Genomic DNA, 19,375 nt, shown 5'->3' on the forward strand with positions numbered 1-19,375 from the left:
GTGATGCACAGGGAAGCCTGGTGTGCTGCAGTCCATGGGGCCGGACATGACTGAGTGACTGAACACCAACCAACCAATTGGAAGGTTAAGTGAGGTCATACATAGTTCAGTTCAGTTGCTCAGTTGTGTCCGACTCTCTGCGACCCCATGAATCGCAGCACGCCAGGCCTCCCTGACCATCACCAACTCCCGGAGTTCACTCAGACTCACGTCCATCGAGTCAGTGATGCCATCCAGCCATCTCATCCTCTGTCGTCCCCTTCTCCTCCTGCCCCCAATCCCTCCCAGCATCAGAGTCTTTTCCAATGAGTCAACTCTTCGCATGAGGTGGCCAAAGTACTGGAGTTTCAGCTTTAGCATTGGTCCTTCCAAAGAAATCCCAGGGTGGGGACCTAATCTGATAGGTCCTTAGGCATAGGAAGGACAGGGAAACCTGGTGTGCTGCAGTCCATAGGGTCACAAAGAGTGGGACATGATTGAGGGGCTGAAGTGAACTGATGTCCTTAGAAGAGGACTTCACTCTCTCTCTCTGCACACTCACAGAGGACAGGCCATGTGAGGTCACAGCAAAGAAGGCAGCCACATGCAACTCCAGGAGACAGGTCTCCACCGGGACCACTTCTGCTGGCACCGTGACCTTGGACCTCCTTTCTCCAGAACCACGAGACAATACATTCTTGTTGCCTAAAGCCAGTCGGTCTGCAGCCCTTTGTTATGGCGGCCGAGCAGACCGACCATGGGAGCTTTGACCTTGCTACCCCCTGACCCTCTTATTCACCTTCCAACACTCCAAGTAACCTCTTCTGTGAGGTCATTCTCTTCTACCCTGGCCACTTCCTTCTTGACGCCCCCCTTCCATGAAGAGATTATATCTTAGAACCCTGTAACACTTTATTGACTTAAAAAAAAAAGTCTGTCTGCCCCTACTAGACTCTGAACCCCTTGAAAGAAGACACATTTCTTAGATAATGAAGAAGTGACAAAATGAAGGATGAGCTGTGTAAGAGCTTGCAAATACAGGTACTTATGTGAACTATTTACCATGAAATGTGCAGGGTGGACTCTACAGGGACATGGAGGTGATGGCCGAACCCTCACATCAGGGTTAACACCAGCTAGGTGACCTTGGGGGGGGCCGTGACTTCACTTCTTGGGGCTGAAATGGCCTCATTTTCTTAAACATAAATTTTGCTGAAGCATAGCACACTTACAGAAGAGCACCCAAATTGTTAAGAACTCAGTTAATTTCCTATTTGTTCTAGCTTGTAAGTGGGGATAATGCTAGTGTCTGTCACACTGGGTGGGTGTGAGGATTTAATGACAAAACACTTCTGAAGGATGGATGTATCTCACTCCTGCTGCCCTGCCCGCCACTTCAGTTTAATAGAGAGATTCTTCATCTACTTAAAATGCCAGACAAGATTGTTGTTTTAAAGCAGGGCTGAAGGAGGCAATGAAATGGGCTTGGAAAAGCTTCCTTGGTACCTGAGAGAGGAAGAGGAAAAACCCTTTTGATTTCAGCATATGTGACTTCTTAGCCACGTAAGAAGGGTAAGGGTACCAGGGACAGGTTGGTCCCTGGTCAGGGAACTAAGATCCTGCATGCCGCGGGGCAATTAAGTCCCAGCACCGCGACAGAAATCCTGTGAGCCACAATAAGACCCGATGCTGCCAAACAAATAAATGTTGGAAAAAGCAAACAAGCAAACCGAAAAGCTCCCGCAAACTGAAGGGCATCCACCCCTGCAAATGTCCTCCTGCCTCTCCTCTGAAGACCTAGGTCCTTCTCAGGAGCCACAGCAGATGTGGCTTAGAAGAAAGATGCTCTCGGGGGGTGGGTGGGGGGTGGATTTACAGCCTGTGACCAATTAGCCAGATGGGCTCACCTCCCCACCTGGTTTTTCTCTGGTCGGTGTTCCGTGGGCTCTCTCTCACTTTCATTCCCTCTCCGTTAGCTAAAGAAGGTCGCTTCCCTTTGGCCTGGGGGTTGGCCATCTGAGGCCAGCTTGGGTTCACATCTGCTCTGGGGCTTCAGGTGCCCTGGTGGCCGGGATGAGCTTTCTCCGACGTGGGTTTTAGCACGGGCCCCATGACCTTTCCTCCTGAATTCAGATCTCACCAGGGTTGTCCACGTTTTCCTGAACTCCAGCTTCAGCTAGGGCAAATGTGGTTTGATTAATTCCAAACATATGTTCCTTAGAAATGCAGAATCTTACCATATCTGCCTTTCCTGTACAAAGCCAACTGGGGGACTGAGTTTGAGCTGCAAAACCCCCAGGATTTGGAGGGAGGAGGGGACTGCCCGTTTCTGCATTCATTCTTAACGCTATTGAATGCTGATTACACTACTTGTGCTTCCAGTCAGTGGAGCATGGTAACTTCTTTCTAGAAGCCCTCCTTTCAAGTTCTCTGTTTCTCTGAATGTAATGTAAACTCCTTTACTTCTAAGTTCAGGTTTGTCTCCATCAATTAACGTTGCCAACACCTGGAGATGAAGAGAACCCGAAGCGGTTATCTCGTTTAGAACTTTGAACCTGGGTATGGTATGAACATACATCACAGAAGACAAACATTTATCCTGCCAATTTTTTTTTTTAAACAAATTTCCAGAGTTGAAAAGCCCCCAATTGCTTCAAAAGCCAAAGAAATGAGACCTGACGTGTATTTACAAAGGCATTTTCATGCATTACACATCCGCTTTCTTTTTCAATCATGGGTTTACTTTCCCAAGAAGAGCGCCATTTGTAAACGCAAAACAGAATCACAAATGTCAGTTTTTCTGACCGGCATTTATTTCCCAGGCAAACATTCTTTGAACCGATGTTTCCTCTCCCCTCCTTTGTCCCTCCTTTGGCTAGGGCAGTCAATGCATGCTTTCCTGCTCAAGTCAGCTCCGGCATTTTGGAAAATTCTGCACAACTGCAATTTTCTTACTGCTATTCCACAAATATCCTTATGTTTAAAATGCATGTTATCCACCATCCCCCTCAACAGTGTGCAGGAGCTAGAGCTCGTCACCAACCAAAGAAGCTTTTTTTAATTAAATATTTTTATTTCTATTTAGTTAGCTGCACCAGGTCTTAGGTGTGGGCACGCAATCTTCAGCTGAGGCATGCAGGATCTAATTCCCTGACCAGGGATCCAGCCCAGGCTCTCTGCATTGGGAGCATGGAATCTTAGACACTGGACCACCAGGGGAATCCCTGCCAAGATTTTTTGTATCTGTGTAATTGCAGCTTGGATCTTTTGCATTTCTTTCTGCTCTTTTCATTTTGGCAAACGTATTCCCTGAATCATATGTAGGAATGACAAAATGTTACCCATCTTTGGCTGGAAAAGACTAACATAGAAGGAGTGACGGATGGGAAGGGAGTATGCCTTCTGCATCCAATGTAACTCTACAGCATCTTGCGCACAGCGGATACACAGAATAATTTGAGTGATGTAAGACTATCAGATATTAGATCTCTGGATACCTAATTCAGAGTTCCTTGGGTTATATAAAAATTGTTCAGGGAGGAAAGCTTAAAAATTTTGGTGTCAACACTGGATCATATTTTAAGCCCAGGATAGATGATAAAATAATACTGATGAAAATAGTATCAATTAAGCTGATTCCTTTTCATTGGGCAAACTTTTTCCTAGCTATTCTCACCCGTATGTCTGTTTTTCCAGATGAACTTTAAAATCATGATGTCAAGTAGCCCCACAAAACTCCCTTTGGAATTCTGAATCAGATTATGTGAAATTTATATATCAACTTGGCGAAAAAGTTACATCTCTGCAATTTAACTGAAGCCAGCCGATCTGGGACTATAGCATATTCCTACACTTCATCGAATCTTCCCTGTCGGTAGCTATAATTTTTCCTGCCTAGCAATTGTCACCCCAACCAACCTCCACACTCTTCAGAGGAAACAGCCAGCCTGTGTCCTGGACCACAGGCTAAGCTGAACATAATAACCCATGTTTTGGGATAGATACAAGATTCCAGCCAGGTCAGAAAGAAGACCTCCCTATGACTTTCCTCACTGTTCTCAAGAAGAAACCCTTCCGCAGAGCAAGGGGGACCTGAATGTGAGGCTGCCAGCGGTCGTGTTCTCCACCAGGGAGACAAAGCCAGTCTGAGGCAGGAAAGATGAAGCAGAGATGAAGGAGTGGGGGATATAACCCCACCACTAACCCGAATAGTGACTTTGTGTGTGCTAGAAACAAGTGCTCCTTCCTATGACAACACACCATAAATCTGCTGTCCTCAATAGATCTATGATGACTGCCTATGAACGACAAGCCTTGAGGTTTATACTTGTTCAGTGCATGCTCTGAATAACTGAACCCTGCAGTCCAAAGGGAAAGAGTCCTAGGAGCTTTGAGAATCATGTTACTGATCAAAACACGTTGCAGTTTCACTTGGTTCACCCTAATGCAATGAATTCCCCCCCACCCCAATCTATCAGATTGGCAAAATTCCAAAAGCTGAGCAACACACTTTCAGCAAGGCTGCGGAGAAGTTTTCATACAATACCAACGGAAGGACTAAGCCCTACAGAGGGCAATCTGGCCAAACTGATCAAAACTGCCACATGTGGGAGTCTGTCCTACAGCTATATCACACCCCCATCGACACCTACAATAACACATGTGCTCAGTGCAGGAGACAGTATGAAGGGGGGTAGGGATATCACACACACACACACATGCATATTTGCTTGAATCTGCAAGAAAGATACACTAGGGGAAGACATAAGAAGCTTGGTAAAAGTGGTTACTAAGTGGGGAAGGAGGAAGTGAAGCAGACAGGAGGGGAATGAAATTTCCAGAGTACATCTTGTTCATCAAAATATATATTCAAAAGAAAAAGTAAATTGGAAAGCTAAAAAGTAAAGTTACAGGTAGGTATTTGGAAAAACTGGCCTTTTAAAAACAACTCATTTGCCAGTCTTCAATAATCAGTATCACTACAGTATATAATCACATACTCTGTTGTTGTTTAGTTGCTCAGTTGTGTGTGTCCGACTCTTTGCAACCCCGTGGACTGTATGTAGTCCATCAGGCTCCTCTGTCCGTGGGATTTCCCAGGCAAGAACACTGGAGTGGGTTGCCATTTCCTCTTCCGGGGGATCTTCCTGACCCAGGGATCGAACTCCCATCTCTGCAGTGGCCAGTGGATTCTTTACCACTGAGCCACCAGGGAAGCCTCAATTACGTACTTACACAGATCCTTACCATTCCAACAAAATGAACAAAGAAACCATGAGTCTCAATTCTCTCTCTGGGCTGGTTATTTTCCGCTTGCTTCTCTCGATCTTTCTCCCCCTCTTCTCTGCACTCTGGATTGGGGATACAGGTGGCTGATCTCCGCACACTCCATCACCTGGGCTCTCCTGCCTGCTAGCTTCCTGTTGGGTTGGCCGATGAAGGTACTGGCTGGATGCCAGGTCAGGAGAGCGACAGGCTGGTTTATCTGTTCCCGTGTCAGCAGTGCGGTTTTGTACCCCCTTATATATCCACACGTCCTGTCTGCTGCCCTCTTCTCTGGTTCTAGCTCTAAGTCAGCTTCAGAAACACTGTTTTTTCCCCTTGTGCTCCTTTGGGATGGGAGTTGACAGGAGTGAGTAATAGTTTCCCACTGTGGCTGATCCCTGGTGCCCCAGCACCTCTTAGCTGGGCCCACATCCCTGCCCACACCCCCTGGAAATCACCCGGATGAACATGCCATCTATTTTACGCTGGAAACCTGGCTGATCCACTCAGTCATCTGCTTCTTAGACCACTCACATTTGTTCTTTCCTCCTTTTCATATCCCAAGGTCATTTTATTCAGGGAATGTCACATACACATTCTTTTTTTTGTTCCCAAGTATCCCTCTGCTTTTGAGGTTTGCGACTCTTTTCTTCCTTTCTCTCTTCCTCTTAACAAGTCTCTTAAATTCTTCCCGCACGGTCATCAGTTAACCTGTGAATTCACCTTAATGGTGTTCACTGAAGTATCTCTGACTGTACTCTCATTCATCCAGCCATTCACGCAGGAAATATTTTTTGAGAATTTAGATACTGAGCGTAAAATGGTATGTGAAAGACAGACAGGATCCTTATGTACACATAGGAGGTACAACTTTGAGGAGAAAAAGACCATACCAAAAAAAAAAAAAAAAGTGCAATTACAGCAATGGGCTTCCCTGGTGGCTCGATGGTAAAGAATGCACCTGCCAATACAGGATTTGATCCTTGGGTTCGGAAGATCCCCTGGAGGAGGAAATGGCAAGCGACTCCAGTATTCTTGCCTGGAAAATCCCATGGGCAGAGGGGCCTGGAAGGCTACAGTCCATGGGGCTGCGAAGAGTCAGACACGACTGAGTGACTAAAGAACAACTGTGAAAATAAAAGAAAGATGGAAGAGCACATGAGACGCCGCAGCCTGGGGATTAGGAAGGGCTTCCTAGAGGAAGAAGGATGAGTGAGCTGGAGATCTGAAGGATGGGAGGGCGCTGGCCAAGCAGGGCGGGAGCTTCTGGTTCTTCCCTCTTCCAGGGCCTCTCTTCAGTCGACAAGGGCACGCAGCCCCCCTCTGCCTTCAGAGGACACCCAGCAGAATGTCCCCTGGCCCCCTCCTCTCAAAGCAAACTGTATTCCAACTTTTTCCCTGAATAGAAAATCCATTTTGTCCCTGCTGGATGGTGTGTGACTGTACTAACAACGTCAAGGATGCATGTGAAATATACCTTAAAAAGTACAACCAGAAAGTATTAGGAAGTGTATTCTTTTTTCAAGTGATTTTTCCTGCAGTGAACAAGGTTATTCTTCAATTTCTGACTTGACTGAAAAAAGAAGAGGAGGTGGGGGTAAATTAGCATGATCCATTGGAGAAACAAAAACAAAAGCCTCCCAACCCCTCCAGGGAGCCCACATCCAGAGCTATTTGCAAAACGGCTAGTCCTATCTTTGGAAGGACATTTTTCTCACCCATTTATGCTGCAAGGGAAAAATATCTTCCACGAAGCAAACATTTTTTAAGATTGCAGCTTTTCAAATGCGTGGTACTTGTGATAAAGGGTGTTTTCAAGCCCTCTTCTTCACTTAACCTGCCAACTAACATGGGAAACCATTAGCTCAGGCTGCTACAATTAACTCAGGGCTGCTTGTTGAAAGGCTCGCACAATTCCCAGCTACTTATCATGCAAACAACCTGGGAGACTCATTTTCCTTGCAAGGCAGTAGGAGGGGTAAATTACTGAGATAAGTAGATTATTGGGGAAAAAGTCACACTCAGAGGCCTTATGAAATGATTAAACCCTGGGAAATTCATCCCTCAAAATCCCTGGCCCCTGACAGTACACATTCATTACTGGATCCTGGATGATCTACAATGAAGAAACTTCTCGGGACGCAATAAACACTCGGACTCTGATGAATTTTCATTTAACTTTCCAAACAGTTGTTTAGTTCTGATGGGTGAGGTTCACCCTGTAGGAAGCAAATGAAAGGAAAGGTGCAGGGCGGGGGCAGGTTATCAGACTTTGAAGATTTAAAAAATTTCCTCAAATAGTAGAGGTACAGACACTGATGCCAGTAAAATTATTCCTCTAGGAAGATATGGGGCTTCCCTAACCGCCTTGCATTAACTCCACAAACTCTGTATGTGCTGTGTGTGTTCAGTTATATCTGACTCTCTGCGACCCCATGGACTGCAGCCCACCAGGCTCCTCTGTCCGTGGAATTTTCCAGGAGAATATTGGAGTGGGTTTGCCATCTCCTACTCCAGGGGATCTTCCTGACCCAAGGACTGAACCCACATCTCTGTGTCTCCTGCATTTGGCAGGCTGACTCTTTACCACTGAGCCATCTGGGAAGCCCATAAACTCCATGCAGATACAAGTTATTTCATACACGATTAACAGCCACCAATAGCCGTGTTCAGGCCTATTACAACAAAATACATCTTCCCTGTTGGAAGTATTCCTTGTAGCACACACTAGTCAATAATCAAGTTGACTATTATTGGTCAAATTGACGAAAAGCCTGAAATGATGTTTCAGAGAGAGAGAAAAAAAAATGTCCAGGAAAGGAATGGAAATAAATGCAAGTGATCTGGAGGCAGAAAACAAACCCTTGTTTCTCTGGCAGGAGGGAGAAACCAACCCAATGACAAGCCTACAGGGAGCTCTGATAACCGAAATCTAAATAAGAGAACTTGGCGGTGGAGGCTGTTAGTATCAGTGCTGACTTTCTGCTTCCAGTAACTGAACTGTGAACAGCCGGCATAAACAGGCATGACATTTCCCTTTGAGGAGCACAGCGGCGACCGGAGGCATCCAAACCGGAGTGGAGCACTCGCTCATCTTCACTCTTGGAAACAAGTCAAGGAACCATGAACTCTCTAAGTCAAGCTTTGTGTGGAATAATTGAACAGGGTGAAATACTTCTGCTGCTTCTCTTTTAAATGAATACTCATTGACTCCCAGGAATTTACACTTCCCCACACCTGTCTGACAGGGCAGAGGACCTGCAGAGATCCTGCCTGGGCCAGGATGGGCCAGGAGGGTGACCATGAAGCCCGAGGGTGCTTCTGGGGACAGAGTAGTGGATGACAAAGCAGCGCTTTAAAAAATTTTTTTTAATTTAAAGGAAAGATCTGCTTTGTACAAATTACATTGTAACCTGTTCTGTCTCAGTGTGAAACCTTCTATAAATTCTTTAATTTATTAAAATTTTTGGAGTTGTTATGGGTGTGGTGATGGGTTATGTGCTTGTTTGGGGAGGAGAGTGTAGTGTAATCTGTTGGGATTAAGTCTGGATGGCGGAGGTGGGGTGGGAGGGGGTAGTGTACCCGGGCGATCTGTTCAAGTGTAATTTACAACAGGGCTACCCTCACTTTTATAGATGGAATGCCTGGAGCTTAGAGAGGTTAAGTCTCCTGTCCCAGGTCTCAGCACTTGAGCCGGCGTTCAAGTCTCCATGGTCTGAGTTTTGAAGCCAAAGAATGATCCTACTACACTAGACTTATCCTGGAAGACAGTGGAGGAAAGAAGTACTCATTGACATCCTTTCCTAGTTGACAGACTTTCTTTAGAAGAGAATGCACTACTGGGGGGTAACAGGATTGATACTGAAAGATGAGGACTCAGTGGGTAGCATGGGACATCCATCACCCTAGCTATTCAGCAGCTGCCCGAAAGTTTTATCTGTGATAGTATGACACCAGATTTCACAACAGAATTGAGATTTGGAATGCACAGTGAGGAAGTAACATGGGAGATAAAAAAGATATTTTTTCATTAAAAAAAAAAAGGGCTGGCATATATATTAATGGGATGCAGCTTTTAGAAACCACAGGTTGTGGTATAGCATTGAGATACTAATCACATTTATGGTTACATAGAAAAAATGTTCTTAATATCCACATAAAGATGCACAGGTAGCTTGGCATCTTTTAAAACAGACTAAGGGAATGCAGAGAGGGTATGGTTGGAATCCCAGCTCAGCCACTGACTAGCTGTGCGGCCTTGGGCAAATCATTCAACCTTTCTGTGCTTCAGTTTCTTCATCTGTACAATGTGGGCATTACATGTTCCCATCTCCTTGGACTGTTAATCAAGTGCCTGGAACAGCGCCAGGAACATAGTACATACTTTCTAGGCATTAACTCATATGATATCCTTAGTAATAAGTATGCAGTGGGACCCTATACCAGCCTGGAACATTTTCAAGGTTATCCTAAGAGACAATAAATGCACAGGTAGGTCCAAAGGGTGAGACACTTGAGTGCTGGCAGGAGCGTGGCTGAGATGAATACTCGTTCGGTTGGGGCTTACAGGGAAAGGAAGCTTCACTGACATGTCAGAAGAGAGAGGGATGGTGAGGCTGAAGGTCGCTCTGAGTGGAGTGGGGAAGAGGGATGAGAGGAGGCAGAGAAACTTTTACAGGTGATTCAACTCCGGATATACAGACGCCAGGCTGTAGCCAGGGAGATGGAGAAAGGATGAAGCTAGAATGGTAGATGGGTCACCCCACTGCAGGATGGCAGGAAGCAGAGTGAGAGAGAACTGGGATTGAGCACTCAAATCCTCAAGGAGCAAGGGTGGGTGGCTGGAAGGTCAAAACATATGGTATCAATGGGGTTTTAGCTGCTGATGACAACAGTCACTCTAGCTAGGTCGGGCAAAGGGGGCTAAAAAAAAAAAGGAGCACCAGATCTTCAGCACAAGCCGAAAACCAGATCTGGAGGATACATAACTGGGACCAAGAGGGCCGCCACGCAAGGTGACAGCTGGGCATGACTGCTGCAGCAGCCAGCCCCGTGACACACAGGACAGCAAGAACTGGCCCTAGGTCTCTGCTGGGCTCCTCGCCAACAGCCGAACGCGCCCAACCCCATGCCCACCAGAAGACCCGGTCTCGCAGGGTTTCGCTGAGGCCTCACTGCTTTTTCACATCTATAAGATGGAAGCCAGGAAGGGTGTGGAATCTCAGAGGCAAGGGGTCTCAGAAATGTACCTCGTAACTTTCCAACCTCTGTGATTCAGGGAGGATAGTTAGGAGGGGCTGAAGTGGGTGGTGAGGGAGTCGATCAAAACTCTCTGCCTGGGATTTCCCTGGTGGTATCATGGTGAAGACTCTGTCTTTCAATGCAGGGGGCATGAGTTCAATCCCTGGTCAGGGAGCTTGGATCCCACAAGCAAAAAACAAAAAACAAAAAACAAAAAAAAAAAAACAAGACATAAAACAGAGAAGCAATATTGTAACAAATTCAATAAGGACTTAAAAATGGACCACATTGAAAAAATTCTTAAAAAAGGAAACCAGAAACTATCTGCCAGAGGAGGCTGGAAAGGAGAGGCTGACTTCATGTGGCATGGGCTTCCCTGGGTGGAATAACAGGAGGGCAGGAATGGGGGAGCTATATTTTTGTGGTTCTGGATATAAAAATTGGTGGAAGCATAAAGACCCTCAACCGAGCAACAAGTGGTCAGAGAAAACCTATGCTTCAATTATGAAGCAATGTTCTAAGGCAGGAGTATCACTTCATGATGACACACGATGAGCATCTTGGAAATTCTGGCTCCAGTCGAGACAAATTTCTCCTTGTACCCTGGACTCATCTGAGTAATGCCCTCTCCTCCCCTTCATCCAGGTTGTCTAAGTCTTCTGTCTTTCAATGAGTTTGTTTTAATTTCCTTTATTCCACATGCACACTTGCATGAAGTCACCTCTTCACTCTAAATTCCTGTAACATTTTACCTGTATTCCTCTTATACCTTTTATCTCATTTTGCCTTGTATTGAAGAGATACTTAGATATGCGTCTTATCTCCTTTACTGAAATATTTAGATCCACATGCTACTTCCCCTTGAGGCAGGGTATGCATCTGGTGAACTTCTAGTACAGTTCCTTACAATCCTAAAATCTATGAAGAATGAATGAGCTGTCACGTGGCTTTTCACTGTATCAATTCCTGGAGAAGTATTGCCAGGTTTGTTCCTGGCAAGCCTTTGAGTTTCCTTCCAACCAAAACACCAAACATCTAAAAATGCCCATAATTCTGGGCCTGGCTCTACCTAAGCTATGGGCTTCCCACTAGATTGTGAGATTGGGAATGTATCATTTACATCTTTATGCACCCCATAATCCCTACTGTAGTATACACTCAAAGAATACTTGCTGGCCTAAATCTCAGGCCCTGAACTTTAGCTTACTAAGGACATCTACCTACTAAGATCTCTGTGTGAGTATTTGGGCAGATGAATAGCAGTAACAGACATAAGATCAGATTTGCACTGAAAGAAACTGTTCAAGAGGAGATAAAGCAGAGAGGCATAAAAGAAGAGGCACAGCCCACCACAATGAACAGGACTGAAGAGGAAGCTCTGGTCAAAGAGAGCTTTCCCCTGATTTCTAGAGGACAGAAGACAAATGCGGAAGGGCTGACTATGCAAAGTGAGGAGGAAGCAGTGGCTGAGAAACCACTGAAGAGGGTGCCAACTCTTGCTAATAATAATAAGCACAGTTCCTGGGAGGCTCCAGACTGAGAGACACCAAGCAAGAGTGTGAGAGAAATGGAACTGAGGACAGGACTCACGGAAGATCTTTATATGAACCTTCCCACCTGCCAAGCAGCCAAAACCCAGTGTTGACACCTATGTACAAATGAGGAGCGTTTTCCCTAAGGAAACTGGGAAAAGCTCCCTGGGGCACTAGAGCAGCCAATGTGGGTGCTGCTGTCCTAGAGCTGAGTACTCTGCCTGCGGCATATCGAGAGGGGTGGGAAGCGGGTCCTCTGCAACCTGGCAATGAGGCCTATCAGTCAACCAGATCCGTCTGTATACACAGAGCTCCCACAGCCTTTCTACTTCCAGGTTCACGCATACACACTCATCCCGAGGATTCATCAAAGCAGTTAGGCAAAGTCCGTATCATGACCAGGAAAGCATCAGTAAACAAATAGAAAAACTGACCATAGAGGATACAGAGATAATTCCGATAAAAGAAGAGAACTGAAAAATAAAATACAACATGACGAAACACTCTAGTATTCTTGAAGAGACTTGGGGAAAATATCGCATCTATAAAAACAGGAACAGAATCCGACAAATAAAGAACAATCAAGAATAAGAGCTTCTACAAATTAGAAGACCCACAACCAGATGCATTGTTCTGTTGTTCTGACAGCAACAATAAAAGATTCTAAAAGCTCCTGAATAATAAACGAACAGTATGTCAATGATTGGAGAAGGCAATGGCACCCCACTCCAGTACTCTTGCCTGGAAAATCCCATGGACGGAGGAGTCTGGTAGGCTGCAGTCCATGGGGCCGCGGAGGGTCGGACATGACTGAGCAACTTCACTTTGACTTTTCACTTTCATGCATTGGAGAAGGAAACGGCAACCCACTCCAGTGTTCTTGCCTGGAGAATCCCAAGGACAGGGGAGCCTGGTGGGCAGCCGTCTATGGGGTCGCACAGAGTCGGACACGACTGAAATGACTTAGCAGCAGCATGTCAATGATAAATAAAAACAGGTCACAAACAAAAGAACAAGGATCAGTTTGGGTGGACTTGTCATCAGCAACACTAGGTATTAAAGCAAAATCTGAAGTAATTTATAATTCACAACTCTATACTCAGACAAGCTACCAACTGAGCATGAAGATGGAATAAAGCATTTTTACATGTGAGAATTCATAAGGCATACCATTCTTGCCCCTTTTCTTAGAAAGGACGTTGTTCAGCAAAATAAGGACTAAAACTTTTGAGAAAGAGAGGTCAGGGAAATAGTATAAGCACACAGTACAACAACAAATAGGAATACCACGGTGACAAGCAGTCCAAAACCCCAGGTGGAGGGGACCCAAAATAACCTAGCTTAAAGAAGAGCCGTCTAGAAGGGAAACTACTAGGAAAACCAATGAACAAAAAGCAAACAACAAACAAACCTAAAGATAAATAAAAACACTGAGATTATCTGATGAATTTTCCCACAGAGAAATTAGCACTGTGAGGCATTCTAAAGACATGTTGATATATTGGAAAGAATTATCCACAAGTGCATGGAAAAGTGAACAAAAGAAAAAAAGGGAATAACCAGTTATCTGGGGGGGAAAAGAGTGATAGAAAATAGAGCACTGGCATATCAGTTGATTTAGTAATAAATACTGTTTACAGAGCCATAATCCCACTCAGATTGGAACAGAAAGCCTGAGGGTTTGAGGATGTAGGTTTCCAGGAAAAAAGGGAGATTCAGTTTAGCAAAACTTCAAGACAAATAAAGGCAATGAATATATGGAAAATCGAAGGCAATTTTATCAGAATATCCAAGAAATATAAAGGGCAGGGTAAGTTTTATATGGCATAAGTAATACGTAATTTAGAATAAGCAAATGAAAACAGGAAGTTCATGGGCTTCTAGAAGAATGAAGTGGATTCAAAAGATATCAGGTATGGTGAAAAAGACAAGCTTCTTCTCACAACAAGGAAAAGAAAAAACAATCAGAAGAATTTAAAAAATAAAAACAACAACAACAAAAAGAAATCTGAAAAAAATGTTAGCAGACCAAAATGTGGCATGGTTTTAAACCAATGATGGAATTTAAAAAAAGAATAGATCTCAACATTCTCCTTTGACTAACACAGGGATTATGAGTTAGGAATTACACAGATGGACATATAATCAACCACAGTGCACCTCTTGGTTTTTCAGCGCACAGCATTCACACAGATAAAATAATCTGAAAGCTACTTATTGGCTTTTAACTTGGAAACAACCACAGTTTAGAAATCTTAATCGTGGTCAAAACAGAATGCAAGTTCTCAACACCTGACAGAAGTGAAGGGCTGTGAGATGAGAAGAGGTTGGGGAAAAAACGTGAGGCAAATGTACTGTGAACCACCAATGGAACTGGAGATCGAGATTTAAGTATTACTGAAAGTTACAATGGTAATACACAGAGGAATAAAAAGCACGATCTTAGAAACAAAGAGGCTGAGTACCCAGCGAGTGAAACCCTATGGATCGGACCAGGAAGTCAATAGGTAATGTCTCAAGTTTAGAAATAAAAAATGATGTCTTAATACTCAAGGAATCACTTGAAGAAGAACAAGCAAAAACGGTTCAAAGTGACTGACTCTTGGGATCATGATCGGGATGGATGAATCAGGGCACTGTTTTGTTTTGAAAAGTGAACATGCACTGTTTAACTCTTCTAAAGTAATGGTTTACTCTAGAACCTGAATATTCTGGCTCATGGCTGCGAAGAAATTAACCTTTGACATGTACCCCTGGATGCACCTAATTCTACTGGTATAGTTCCTGTCTGGGTATCCAGACGCTGGCCAGCAGGAAGCACGTCTTCAGACACACACGGCAGCCCACAGGGCATGATGTAACGGAGGCAGGAGGTATAAACTGGGTTAGTGGTCATCTTAGGGAACTTCGAGTCATCACAAAGAGGAAGATCTCTGCCAGGCTTACTGCCGGAATAATCCTGAGTCTTACCAGGCTTCCAATGCTCTTTGCGGACAGAATAAGTAAAATGTCCTATATTTCCCTTTTGAAAGCACTAGGAACAGCTCAAGGATTTGCACAGCAGAATGAAAGAGGAGCTGTCACAGAGTTCCTTAGGACTCACAGCTTGAAAGGAAAGAGGAGGCCCACAGGGGGCCTTCGGACCAAGCCCAGCGGGGGCGGCTGAGCACTTCCACAGCCCAGGGGGTGGGACCACAGCTCTTAAAGCCACAGATCTCCTCCGTAGGCACAGAGACCCTCACAGCGGGAATCCATTCACACCAGTCACCCTTGGAGACTGCTATTTATGCTAACGAAATTTATCCCACTCCATTGTATGTTTCTTGTCCGGAGCGCTCTGGGATCCCTTGTTTACGGCCTTCGCCCATATTGTGAGCAGGGGAATGGACAGGCCATTTGAGAGGGCAGGGGTGGCTAATGATGGGTCTGTTAGCTCTGCAGTCAGGCTCTCCTTTGTGAACCAAACCCAATTTGGGTGCATTTGCTTAAAAAAAAAAAACAAAAGCAAAACCCCATTTGGGGTTGAAGAAATGTTAGTTGTGTTCCATTCCTTTTAGTAGGGGTTAAAAAAAAAAAAAAACAGTAGAAGAAACTCAAAACTTTATAATATTTATTTATAATCCATCCTTTAGGTTGAAATATGCATCCAATTATCTCAGGTATGGGTGCACATGCCGCAGCTGTAGCGCCTTAAGATAGACTCTTAAAAAAAAAATTGGGGGCCTTTCATCACTACAGAGATGCTAATTTTTATCTCCAGGAAAGTAAGAGAAGCCCCTTCTGAAATGTTTTCTTTTGAGGCAGAACTTAAACGTATGCCACTGCTTTCATGAATCCTGTGAGCCAAATCCTTATAAATCCTTTGAGTTGACAGATCAATTATTCCTTCTAACAGCTAATGAACTAATAACCTTTGGAAATTTCTCCTTCCCTGGGTTTAAAGTAAAAAAAAAAAAAAATCTTTAAGGGGAAAAAATAATCAGTTAAAGACTACATAACAATAAAAACAAATTCATAATAATAGCTTTTTAAAGAAAGCTCTATTTTGTTTGAGAGCTATGATTTTTTAAATTAAAAATACATCAAATAATCTTGTGTTTTAGAAATATAATAAATTTTATTTTTAAAAATGCCTTAATCTCACATAGTGTCAAGAGAATTGACAAAAGGGTAGGAAAAAAACAGAAAAGGAGAAAGAGACAGTCAAGAGACATCAGACAGTCCAGAGACATCAATAAGCCAGGTGGGGTTAATAGACCCGGCTCTGTAGAAGGCACCGCCCGAGGTGGGCTCTCTGGGAACCAGGAGGGGGAAAGGACACACACATAAACACCGGAGAGAAAGGAGAAGGCAGAGGAAGCAGGAAGATACCCTGGTCATTAGGACTGTGAACACAGGAAGCCTATACGGAACATCGTGTAGACAGAAGGGGTCTTGGGGTGGTATGGGTAGAAGCTGGCAGGTAGCGCAAGCTGGACATTCAAGGGGTTGAACCCCAGGGGGACACTGAAGGCCAGAGCAAGTGGCAGAAGGGGAGCTGGAAGAGAGGGAATGCATGTGGGCCCTAGAGTGTGCGCTGATCCCAAGAATGAGATGTGCCTGCCTGGTGAGCAGGGCAGAGAGGCATCGACCCTATCTTATGACAGAAGGCCAAGGATTTTCATAGATGAGAAAACTGAAGCCCTGGGAAGTTGAGTAAACGACTTGCTCAAGGTCCTAGGGCATCAGTCTCACACACACACATACATACTTGTGTGCTAAGTTGCTCAGTCGTGTCCGACTCTTTGTGAGCCCCATGGACTGTAGCCCGCCAGGTTCCTCTGTCCATGGGGATTTTCCAGGCAAGAATGCTGAAGTAGGTTGCCATGCTCTCCTCCAGGGGATCTTCCCAACCCAGAGACTGAACCCAGGTCTCACGCATTGCAGGTGGAGTCTTTTTCCCACAACATTAACAATTCTGGAGAAGATGTCCCAAAAGCGTACCTTCCAGGGAGCATCACACAGCTCTTGCTCTGTAAGCTCCGGGTACGTGATGTGACATGGTGTAGACAGAGGGGAGCTTCGGGGTCAGAAGACGTAGCTTGGAATACACAGCTCCACTGTTCTCCAGCCCCATCTGCCCTATCTGTAAAATGGGGGGAATCATAATCACACCTCAAATCGTGGGCAGGAAACAGTGAAATAACACTGACCTGCTGGAATCCACTCACAAGACCTGGCGAGGGCCCCAGGACCCAACTATAAGCCCATGGCCCTGTTCCGGAAAAGCCACCTGAGTAGTGACACAGCGTCCCATGCTTAGAAGTCTTACACTGCCGCCATCATGACAGTCTTAATAATTTCTAAACAACGGGCCCTGCATTTTCATTTCTCACTGGACCTCACAAATTACATAGTTCGTCTTGGGTAATGCTCCGTGGCTCAAATGAGATGAGTCTTGGAGAAGACGTCCATCTTTGGCAAGCAACTCTCATGTGGGCGTCCCTGGTGGCTCAGATGGTAAAGAATCTGCCTGCAATGCAGGAGACTGGGGTCTGATCCCTGGGTCAGGAAGATCCCCTGGAGAATGGAATGGCTACCCATTCCAGTATTCTTGCCTGGAGAACCCCATGGACAGAGAAGCCTGCTGGCTATAGTACACGGCTGCCGCCTGCCAGGCTTCCCTATCCACAGGGTTGCAAAAGAATTGGATGCACCTAATGCATTTTTCCCATGTAAGCTGCAAGTCTGAAGTGGAAACAAGTTAGTTTCTCAGCTGCTCAGCATCTGAACCCTTTTTTTCCTCTTTAACAAGGGAGGAATTCTTAGCTATATGAGTCTTAGTAGGAGGCAAGACCAGAAGGGCCAAACACTGGCAACCCCCTGCCTCCCCACAAGCACCAGCACAAAGCCAGACAACAGTGGTTCTCTAGGGACATCAGAGGCAGCCCTCTCCTGGCTACAGCCTCTGCTGGTCAGCACCAGTGGGGTTAGCGGATGGTGGGCCCGGAGAGCATCCAGTAGTCATGGCAATAAGAAGTCCTATGAGACGGTTCTGTGATGGGGTTGTGGAGATGACCCAGCCACCTGTGGTTTTCTCCCCACGTTCTAGTTTGATTCTACAGCCTTCTCCATGAGTGATTTTTCAAACCACTCAATATCCTTCTAACACCTTTCTTCTGTACTTCAGTAATTGCCGCGGCCAGCACAAGCAAGAGTCGCACCTGCACAGGGAGAGAACGGAGCGTCCCCGCTAAGAAAAATAAGAGAGAGACAAAAGATGGGGTTGAGAGGATCAGCCCAAAATGGCTGATACCTTGCTTTATTGTACTGCAGTATATATAGGATAAAGTACGTGACTTATGACATTCACAAGGTTGTTTTTAATCTCAGGATACAATCACCAGTTGTGTACAGAGAATCACCAGACCCTTACCATTGTATACATAATAAGATAATCTATCTTCTAGGACATGTTGCAGGAACTGGACATCCTGGAGTCTTAAGGGCTATACAAATTCTTGAGGGTGGCGGGACAGGGAGCTTAGGAACATGTCCTAGGGCTCTGCATATATGCTGAGGAGCTCCCAAGACTTAACCCTTCACGGGCAGTCCCCCGCAAGTAATCAGGGATGCTTTCTGTTCATAGCCAAGACCTTGTTCTGATATAAAGCTGGACTGTGTTACGGAGCCTGATTCTCCTTCAGCTGACAGACAGCAAAGAAGTCCTCTGTCTCGAGGGAGAACCTGTTGGGCCATGAGCCCCTGGTGGTGACTGGAGTGCTGGTGCCTGCCCACGTGGAAGTGGACCTGGCAGGTCACATGGTCCACACTCCTTCTGAAAGTGGGACTCCGTCCAGAATGATTTGGGTCAAAATAAGATGCAGATAAAGATGCTTCTGATAGCCAGAGGGTACACTAGGCAGAAGGCCTTTATCGTGGGTGACAGACCTGGAGACTGGGCATCTCCTCTCCCCTCCAGGTCAGCGGTCAGCTGGGGGCTTTTGAGGACATCCCCAACTGTCATCAGGTTGTCAGGAATGGAGTTCAGGGACATTCCATGTTGCTAGCGGCAAGATGAATGTCTTTCAGAGTACATAATTAGGCTAACAGTGGAGTTCCTGGGGCATGGTGGGGCTAAAGTGCTCTGGGACTCTGAACACCAAGGACCACACTCAAAAGATGCTTCACATACATCACGGCCGCAGAAAAAGCCAGATGTGTCGAACACGTGATGTGGCTTCTGCATCCGGGTCAAGGATGCTCCAGGACTCTGCCCTCACCCCACTCCCTTTTACAGGCGTGTTCTATCAATGGTGACAATATTTTACTTTTTGCTAAGGGTTGGGAGAGGAGGCGGAAAGAAAGCTCTGACAAGC

General features: G+C 45.4%; 1 protein-coding gene across 6 annotated transcripts in view; it reads right to left on the reverse strand.

Moving 5' to 3' along the window:
- The window catches only part of STX8 (syntaxin 8), a 197,844-nt gene that overhangs the window by 36,077 nt on the left and 142,392 nt on the right, over positions 1-19,375 (reverse strand). For 4 of the 6 annotated variants that reach the window (XM_027974897.2, XM_015098646.3, XM_042255662.2 and 1 more), the window contains one exon: positions 17,001-17,142. The exons of the other annotated variants lie outside the window; for them this stretch is intronic. In XM_027974897.2, coding sequence (XP_027830698.1) covers positions 17,001-17,142 — 142 coding nt within the window. The remainder of the gene's footprint in view (positions 1-17,000; positions 17,143-19,375) is intronic. 6 annotated transcript variants of the gene reach the window in all.

This window comes from Ovis aries, chromosome 11, assembly GCF_016772045.2.
Source record: "Ovis aries strain OAR_USU_Benz2616 breed Rambouillet chromosome 11, ARS-UI_Ramb_v3.0, whole genome shotgun sequence".
Classification (NCBI taxonomy): Eukaryota; Metazoa; Chordata; class Mammalia; order Artiodactyla; family Bovidae; genus Ovis; species Ovis aries.